Source organism: Priapulus caudatus, unplaced genomic scaffold, assembly GCF_000485595.1.
Source record: "Priapulus caudatus unplaced genomic scaffold, Priapulus_caudatus-5.0.1 Scaffold1608, whole genome shotgun sequence".
Lineage (NCBI taxonomy): Eukaryota > Metazoa > Priapulida > Priapulimorpha > Priapulimorphida > Priapulidae > Priapulus > Priapulus caudatus.
In genome coordinates this window covers 43,746-53,764 of record NW_014578669.1, presented here as the reverse complement: position 1 = coordinate 53,764, position 10,019 = coordinate 43,746, and the positions used below count along the sequence as shown (strand labels likewise).

Sequence of the window (10,019 nt, the reverse complement as noted above, 5' to 3'; positions counted from 1 at the left end):
CAATGACTGAATACTGGCTGCTGCTACTATACCTAATAGCTATACTCGGGCTGTGCTGGCTCCTACTCGAATACTAAATACTATATCTGTTGCATGCTACTACTAATACTATACTGCTGCTGGCTGCTGCTGCTAATAGGACCACAGTCAAAGCGTGCGAGGATCAAGTTGTCACAGAGAAGTAGCTACTGTACTAATACTGAATATACTGCTGGTACTACTACTCAATACTAAAACTGGCTGCTGCTGCTACTAACTAATACTAATAAGCTGCGCTGCTCGCTACTACTAATACTAATACTCTGCTGGGCGTACTACCTAATACTAATACTGCTGCTGCTTGCTGCTACTACTAATACTATACGCTGCTGCTGCTACTACTAATACTAACTGCTGCTGCTGCTGCTACTAATGACTAATACTGCTGCTATACTTAACTACTACTAATCACTGCTGCTGTGCTGCTACTTCAATACTAATAATACTGTTGGGCAGGCTACTATAATACTATACTGCTGCGCTACTATACTTTACTAAGTACTGCTGCTGCTGCTTAACTAAGCTAATACTAATACTAATACTGGCTGCTGCTGTACTACTAATACTAATACTGCTGCTGCTTGCTTACTAATACTAATAATACTGTTGCAGCTTTAACTATAATACTAATACTGCTGGCTGCTGCTGCTATAATATCTAATATACTGTTGCAGCTACTACTAAAATACTAATTACTGCTGCTGCTACTACTAGCTAATACTAATATTACTGCTGCTGCTGCTACTACTAATACTAACTACTAATACTGTTGGGCAGCTACTACTAATACTAAATATGGCTGCTTGGCTACTATACTATACTATACTGCTTGCTGGGTCTGCTATCACTGTAATAATACTGCTGCGTGCTGCTACTAACTGCTATACTAATACTGCTGCTAGCTGCTGGCTGCTGCTACTACTACTAATACTTGCTTGCTGCTGCTTACTACTACTAATACTAATACTTGCTGCTGCTGCTACTGCTAATACTAATACTGCTGCTGCTTGCTACTACTAATACTAAACTGCTGGCTCGCTGGCTACGTCCTAATACTAATACTGCTGCTGCTGCTACTACTAATACTAATACTGCTGCTGCTGCTACTGTAGGTACAAAGGAGGAGAGGAAGGAGAAGGAGGGGGAGGAGCTGACTCCGCCTGTGCGAGCGTTCTTCGACAAGGCGACGTGCGGTGGCGCCACCTCCCTCCCCGCCGTTGCCGCCATCGTCAATGAATTCCGCAGAGCTCAGCTCTGCGACCCGCCTTCCCAGAATGCAGCGAAGGACATATCCCAGAATGCAGTGCAGGATGCTTCCCAGAATGCAGCCCGGGACGTATTTCAAAATGCAGCGCAGGAAGCTTCAGCGCGCAACATGAAGAAAGAGTTACGGAGACGCTACGAGGACGAGACTCCAACCCCCACGACATCTGACGTGACCCCTGCGACCTCTGACATGACCCCTACGACCTCTGATGCAACCCCCATGACTTCTGGTGCGACCCCCACGACCCCTGTGACCTCTGGCGTGACCCCTGCGACCCCCGTGACCTCGGCAAGGTCAGAGGTCGACGTTGAGAGCCTCCCGTGGGCGACCCAGGTCGAGATGGCAGAGCGGGAGAAGGACGCAACATCTACAACCCCGCAACCCGACAACGACGACCTCGTTACCCCGGCGACGGCCTCGCGACCTAACAACGACCTCGTTACCCCGGCAACGACCCCGCTACCCGACGACGACGATGACGACGCGGGGATGCCCGCTGCGGCGTGGACGGAGGACGAGGAGGCGGCGGGGGCGGCGTGCCGGGCGATGAACGGAGCGCGACGCAAGACGCAGCGACGCCCCGGGTACTACCGTCCGTGCGGGCCGCCGCTGCGGGCCGGGGGAGGCGGGGCGGCGGGCAGGAAGGGCCGCCGCGCGCAGCCGCAGCAACCGCCCTCGTCCGGGAAGAGCTGCCCGACGTGCCGCATGACCTTCCCCAAGGGCACGGAGAAGGAGGTGATACGAAGACACGTGGCGCAGCACGCCGCGCGCTACTGAGGCGGCGACGACACGCGATTGGTCGACGAGGAAGTGCGATTACCCTCCAGGGCAATTTTTCCCCCCCCAAGATGTTTTTTTCTCATATATATGCCGATATTATTTTCTAAATATATACACCCATATTATTTTTTACATATATACACCTATATTATTTTTTTACATATATACACCTATATTATTTTTTTACACATATCTAGCGCGCATTTTACGTGTTTTCACCTGCAAGCAAGATTGAGTCAAGATTTTATCAATTTACTGTTTACTGTCTACAATTTATCAATAATCGTGTACCTTTTAACATCTACTATTTACCATCTACTATTTACCAGCTACTATTTAGTATCTGTCATCTGCCATCAAGCTTGCCATGTCATTGAAATGAAATCCCCTTGAATTTGTTATTAAATTATTGTTGTTTTAAACCTGCTAAACTTCCACGTTTCCACGCGTAAATAATCATGAACGCCTCTTAAGACTGAAACGGGAAATGCTTTACATGAATCGAAACAATCACGTCAGCGATTTGCCAGCGCCGTACGTGAACGTGCGTCCGCTTGTCTCATTATGTTACAAATTAGCAATGCAGTGTACATAGTACGAGATCATAGTTGAAATAAAAGATCGTGTAAAATCGCATAAAGTCGAATATTGGTTTTCGTTATTGTATTTACGTAGTGGTGTACACCCAATTATGGTACAAAAATATGACTTCGATATTAGTGAGCAAGTTTTCATTCCCATCAGATATCTTTTACTTCAGTAAAGTATTTTTTTAAAGTAGTTTACCTTGAAAACTACCACCTTCATTCAGCAGCTTTATAGATACATTCCTTCAAACTGCAAAGAATTGAATGTGTATCACAGTATTAGATGTCACATCTTAACATGGAATGGCATCTGTGCATTTAAAATATATATAGTTACACTAAGTTTATAGCAAGGTTGGAATCATTGCAGTTATTATTATTACTAGTTTTTTTAATTGTTATTAATATCAGGTTATTAATAAATACTTAAAAGTACTATTTAATTAACTATGGATAGAAAAATACATGGCCATCTTAGATCATTCTCAAATGCTTCTATTGACCAAATGCAAACAGAATTGCACAATGTGCCCCCCACGCGCATCTGGCATCACAAACCAGCGGCGCCCCCTATACCGGCGTGTTCTCCAGCAGCGCCCCCTATAACAGCGTGTTTTCCCGCGTTGCTGTGGTGGCGCCAGCGTCACCCTCGCTGGCAGGTTTCCAACAACTCAGCGCGACGCTCGCTCCGAGGTTCACCATCATCCTGCACAGCAAACAGAAATAACATAGTTACGCAACAAGTTACTCGAACGATTCAAACAGATCCATCCAAAATTTGAAACGGATCAAAAAAAAAAGGAACGGATTCGTCAACGACGATGACGGCGCAGCCGGTGGCGCCACCTTGTGACTCACCAGGGCAGCAGAGGCTTCGAGGTGTCGAGGTCGTCGAACGTGAGGAAGGAGAGCGGCACGGCGACGACCTGTAATGTGATAGAGGGCGCTACCGTTTACGCACGTCTGGGGAGGTGAAACTCGCGCAAGATTAAGATTTTTATTCGAGATGTATTACAGCAGTCGTTCTTAACCTTTTTTGAGTCATGGACCTCTTTGAGAATCTGGTGAAAGCTACTGACCCCTCTCCAGATATATGCACGTAAGCAGATAAACACAAACTTCTGCATGCACCTGGATCACAGACCCCCTGAAGCCCATCCATAGACCACAGGTTAAGAACCCCTACATTACAGGTTTATGTGAGAGAGAAGTCAATTTAAGGGAATCTCTAGAAGCTTCTTCTATAGACAGGCATCCGTTCTATTAGAGAGAGAGAGAGAGATGTCTACACGCGCGCACGCGTATGTTAACACACAGCTTCACGGCTTCACCTGCAGGACATGCTCATCGACAACCTCGCTGAGAAGCTGCAGCAGCTGCAGGATGAGAACGGAGCGCTCACCGCCGCCAACTACAGGCTCTGCGCCGTACAATCCACCCTTCGGCGAGCCGCAGAACAGAGCGATAGACTGCGGGCCGACAACAGCAACCTCGCGACACAGGTGGGCAGCGGCGAGCGTGGTCGCCGTGGCGACAGATGCGGGAGCGGCGGGAGGATGTGGAGCTCTGCAGCTTCCGTGGTGGTCGTCGGCGTCGGCAGCGGTGGCCTAGGGGAGGAGGGCTTCGTCTCTCTGTGTAGTCTGTATCTGTGTACTCTCTCGTTAGCCTGTCCAGTACGTTTGTGTGCTCGCGCGCGTGTGTCCTTGAACATGTCTGTATATATGTGTATGTGTTCTGTTTGCGCCGTTCTCTAGGTTTGTGTTTGTGTGTATTTGTGCATATGTACGTTTCTGTGTGTCTTGTTCTGTATGTGCATGCATGCATTCGTGCGTGCGTGCGTGCGTGCGTACGTGCGTGTGCGTGCTTGTATGCATGTGTTTGTGTGCGTGCGTGCGTGCGTGCCTACATGTGCGCGAGTCGTAGTCGTGTGAGTAAGTGTGTCGTCTCCCAAGTATCTACGCTGTCTAGTCTATTCTTAATCGGGCCACATATAGTAAACGGCCATCGCAGCCCAGCCCCGCACCCCGGCCACCGCTCTCAGACCCGAGCATCCACGCATTCATCTCCCCGTGTTGCCATGGTTTCAGGTTGAGAAGCTGAGCGACGAGACGGGGATACTTGCGCACCAGAACAAGCTTATGTCGTGTCTGCTGGAAGCGAGAAGCCGGCAGCTCGACGGACTCAAGCAGAAGCTGGTGAGTGAGTGAGTGATGAAGGAGGAGGAGGAGGAGGAGGAGGAGGAGGAGGCTGCATTCTCCTATCTGCTCATACTCACCCCATGGCTAGCTATAGACCTGGACGTTTATTCCTTACGGACTGTCCAGTATAGAAGTAGAAGTAGAATTAGAAGTCCCGCTGATAATTTAACCTTTAATACACGTGTCTGTTGCTTCCAACTATGTGTCATTTCGCCTCACTGCTGTCTTGATAAAAAAAAATATGAGCAAAAATATATTCTTTGTGTGGAGAACTCTCTAAACATTTCCTACACTTGAAGAGTTTGTTCCGATAACAGTAAATGTCCCAACAGAATTAGGCAAACATCGGCGTCAAACGGCGTATTGACAGAAAAGAAACTAAGAAAAATAGTGTATTGTTTCTTACTTTCAATATAACAAAGTTATCATATTTCATATATAATTATGTACAACCACATTATAAATCGATGCTCAATTTTCATGCCAAGAATTCAATAAAGTGTGATTTGTTATTCTCAATATCATTTAAAACAGGAGTGAATACAAACATGGTTTTACCCACTCCGATATGATTTAATAATTAATTCCAACTAACTGACCTATTTGCCCACCATAAATGGATAAACAAGCTGTTCTAGGCAATCTAGGTTTGCCTAATCATAAGCTTTTGGCACATAAGTATAGACACCACCCCCGAGGGCAGAGGGGGCGTTGTAAGAGACATCAAATCTCTACGAATGACTATGAGTTCCAACACCAGTGCGCGGGAAACGTGGCGATCATGACTGACATTACGATTGCAGCGTTACTGACAGCGGATATCTTCACGTCTACATTTCCCTCTACACACAGTATACAACACAGCACCCTCCCCCTCTCCACTAGCTTTCTCTCTGGTACAATCCACAGCATAACTTCCTCTCTGGTACAATCCACAGCATAGCTTTCTCTCTGCTACAATCCACAACATAGCTTTCTCTCTGCTACAATCAACAGCATAGCTTTCTCTCTGCTACAATCCCCAACATAGCTTTCTCTCTGCTACAATCAACTGCATAGCTTCCTCTCTGGTACAATCCACAGCATAGCTTTCTCTCTGGTACACTCCACAACCTCTTTTCCACAGCCTAGGTTTCCTCTTTAATACACATCACAGCCTCCTCTCCACAGTGTATCCTCCTCTCTACAGCCCAGCTTCTTCTCCGTGCAGCCTCCTTCCTCTCCGTGCAGCCTCCTTCCTCTCCGTGCAGCCTCCTTCCTCTCCGTGCAGCCTCCTTCCTCTCCGTGCAGCCTCCTTCCTCTCCGTGCAGCCTATGAGTGCATATGCATGCGTGTGTGGGTGTGTTGTATGTATGTATGTATGATGGTTACCTTGCTCACTACATGCTGATACTCTGTGTTGCTACACAAGGAAGCTGCAGCCTTGCCATCCTCCAGCCTGATAACGTAGAGCTGCAGTAGAGCTCCGAGGAAACCGCTGCAAATCAACCCGATATAGGGTTAAACCTCCGCACAAGAGTCACTATGAGAACGATGTGTCCTTTATAGGTCCCTTATATGCGCCTGTTCTAAAAATTGAGGGGGGGTTTCACTGTACAACTGCCAGCCAAGGGGAACAACAAGTGTGTCCCTTACATACAAGTATGCGTTCCACAGATGCGGCTGCACTATACAACTGCTACGCGGAGGATACGTCACAAAGTGTCCTTTATAGACAGGTGTCTGTTCTACAGATGCGGCTGCACTACACAACTGCTACGCGGAGAATACGTCACAAAGTGTCCTTTATAGACAGGTGTCCTTTCTACAGGGAGAGGAGTCCGCCCATCACGGGTGCAACGGCGTACCTGATCACGCAGCCGACGTAGAAGCGATAGAAGTAGAGCAACGGGAAGGACTGCGCCGCTAACGCGTCTCCTGCCAAACAATGCAAACACAAGAACACCGCCGATTAGCTAACGCGTGACACATTCCGTTGTCCGCTCTATGCGATATGTTAACGATACTCTATGCGATACGTTAACGTGACAGAGATTATTGACGACGCGTGCATTTGCGGGCAATTCTAAACACGCGCTAACCTAACTCGCGCACAATCCTAGACGCACGCTGCCTCGCGCGAGATGTGACTGCATAACACAGGTTTGATTGACTGTATCGTTTCTACGTTATCAACTTACCGAGGAATACACTCGCTGGCGCCAGCACCAGCACACTGAATAGATAGCACTGAAAAATGTGCGCGATCTTCCTAAAACAGACAAGGCAAGACACATTACAGTTACATTGTCGTAGACTTGCTCATCAAAAATTACACGTTGGCACTCTGGTTTTACTGGTTACCATGGTTACACTGGTTTCACTGGCTACCATGGTTACACTTGTTACCATGGTTAGCTGGGTTACTGCCATGGCTACTGGTTTGACTGTACTTTAGAGAGGACGGCTGACTAGTGCATTACCCTTCATGCAGGCAGCAATCACTCCTGAGGCGGTACAGATGATAGAAAGCTGTGAACAGAAACGCAAAGACATGCGATCACACACAGAGAGATACCGCCATCGTTATGTGTGCAAGTCACATGATTACTCTCACTCATTAATCTGTGTGTTGTTTCTGACAACGGGATCCTGAGCCTGATCACACAGCTACTATTCTCATTATAATTACGATTATAATTGTAATTAAAATGTACGATAATCGATCCATACCCTTGAGCTAGATAACCATAGTCTTGTTGGGAATTATGACTCGTTCGTTTGATCAAGCTCACTCAGCTTGTACTCGTTTGATCAAGCTCACTCAGCTTGTACTCGTTCGATCAAGCTCACTCAGCTTGTACTAGTTCGATCAAGCTCACTCAGCTTGTATTCGTTCTTCATGCGTGAACGCCAAAATGTTGACTTTGCGATACATAAATTGACTATGTGACGAATGTTCTATGGTAAAATTTGTAAAAATTTTGTTGCCATTTTTTTACATTAAAAGTAAGAACTAGCGGGACTAAACGTATCGTCAAATTCTTACCTGATAAGATTGTTTCTCAACTAGTTAAAAATCCAAAAAACCTGGACGATTTGATATTAGTGTTCTTGCATTAATTGTGCTTGCTATGGGCTATGTATGCGTCACGAGTGTATGTTCACATCGAACAATATAGTAAAATAAGAAGTATAATGCAGCAATTTAACAATAAAAAGTGAACAGAATTACTTATATTTTGTGAAAAAGTGGAAATATTTATTTTTATTTTTTAATATTTACGGTGATGTAATCACTTTAATTGCCAAGCATCATCTTTAGAACTTGCTACCTTAATGCTGAGTGGCTGGGGCTACCTGTCGATCGCGCCAGGCGGACGGGTCCATTTCTCGAGTTTTACGAACGTGTTTCATAGTTACCAGCAGATGAGATGTGAGCGAGCATCCACCAATACGGAGTCCAGTCATCGATGGATAGTGAGAAACCGGCTGCGAAGGTAGACACGATCAGAAGAGACGCGGAAAGCCACACCCTCACGCTCGGCATCTGAAACGTGTGACCAAGCACTGTCTCATGCTCGAATTAACAGCGAAACGGCCGAGAAAAAGAAACATCAAATCGACAAAAAAATACAAACTTCGAATCGAACGATTGCAGATAAAAACGTTATTTATATTTTTGCATTGACAATCAGTGCTGTAGCATCAGTGTCAGTGTGAACCAACGGAATTGTCGGCTTGAAAATTGTTTCCTGATATGGACTCTGCTCACCTGCCCAGCAAATGCCAAGCGTCCAAGTATCATAATCGGAAGCAAAATGTTGTGGAGGCACACAAAGATAGGGATCGGCTGCAAAAATAAAGATCAGTCAAGTTTTCTCTACACTGAAGCCTAATTGTGCACTTACATGTTACAAATCTCTAACCGTGAAACTGAATTACAGACTTACGCATTACATGTGCTTAACCTAGAGTCCCTTTATAGAGAGTAGCAACATAGGGTGTTTGAAATAAAGGGGTAATATAATAGGGGGTCCTACTCTCTCTATAAAGGAACTCTAGCCTAACTGAGTATAGGGAAATATTGATATATGAGTCAGACACTTCTCTTCTCCTCGACATTCTATCGTGTGATGCGATGTTGGGTTAGGCCTAGCACAGACCTGCGATTTTTGGTTGCTCATCGCTGCAACCTGCAACCGCAAGCGATCGGTCGATGTGTCACCGCGTGTGCGCACACATGTGATTTCGAAGCAATTCTAGAGCAATTTGGGAGCGATGAGTCGCTCAAAATCAAAACAGTTTGATTTCTTGCAACTCGTTGCAAACGACCAGAATCGCTACGGGTTGCAGTTCCACGTTCCCGCAGACGCAGCAATTTCACAGCAATTTCTACAGCAATTCTAGAATCGTTGTCGAGTTGCATAAAAAGGTCACAGGTCTGCGCTAGGCTTTAGATTAAATTAGGCTTATTTTATTATTTAAATTTATTTTAGGCTAAAATTAGAGATTAATGAAGTGATACTCACCAGCTGTGAGAGAGCCTTCGAACCAGTGTAGATGCTGCAGGTATATATAACCATTACTGGAATATTGGACAGGGCTTCCCTTCTAGAACAAACCATCAATATGCTCAGCCAAAAATAAATATATCGCAGACAGTACATGCCACATCTCACGTGAATTAATGGCAATCGATTGATAAATCATAAATGTCACGTAATATAACACGATGGGCGGCGACTATTGGAACAATTGTCCCAGCATGCGTGGAATTCTATTAATGCAAGTGGTTTCCTCCTTTAGGGGCAACAAGAATGTTCCAACACATTCTCATATCTATTCTAAACTTAGTATACTTCTGTTATGTTCAATAATGCCATGTTCGGTGTTTGTATAGCTCTGTGCACTTACTTTGTCATGCCTAGCTTGGGGCTCTCCACCAGTCCTGCCATTGTAAGGCTCTTTAATATTATAGCTCCCAGGAAGCATTGCCATCTGTTAAACATTGCAATTATTACATTCTTAACACATGTTGTCAAACGATCGTTCAGCAGTGAAATAGCATAAATATCTCTACTATTGTAGCCACAGGCACTAGGAGCAATTCCGCCTATATGCAGTCACGCAACACACATGCCGCTGCACACATATATATATATGTAT

At 45.7% G+C, this 10,019-nt stretch overlaps 1 protein-coding gene across 4 annotated transcripts; it reads right to left on the bottom strand.

The window, feature by feature from the left end:
* Window positions 1-2,290: 2,290 nt before the first annotated feature.
* On the bottom strand, window positions 2,291-9,846 carry LOC106817145 (transmembrane protein 241-like). Of its 4 annotated transcripts, none has more exons than XM_014821795.1 (10): window positions 9,768-9,846; window positions 9,383-9,464; window positions 8,626-8,703; window positions 8,274-8,400; window positions 7,334-7,382; window positions 7,052-7,122; window positions 6,719-6,788; window positions 6,243-6,348; window positions 3,532-3,599; window positions 2,291-3,379 (listed from the first exon to the last, which is right to left on the bottom strand). In XM_014821795.1, the coding sequence occupies exons 1-10, from the start codon at window positions 9,806-9,808 to the stop codon at window positions 3,274-3,276; spliced, it is 798 nt and encodes a 265-aa protein (XP_014677281.1). In that variant the 5' UTR covers window positions 9,809-9,846; the 3' UTR covers window positions 2,291-3,273. The 4 variants fall into 4 exon arrangements, with proteins under 4 accessions (XP_014677281.1, XP_014677282.1, XP_014677284.1 ...); XM_014821796.1 differs by having other exon boundaries at window positions 9,383-9,461; XM_014821798.1 differs by lacking the exon at window positions 3,532-3,599.
* Window positions 9,847-10,019: the final 173 nt, after the last annotated feature.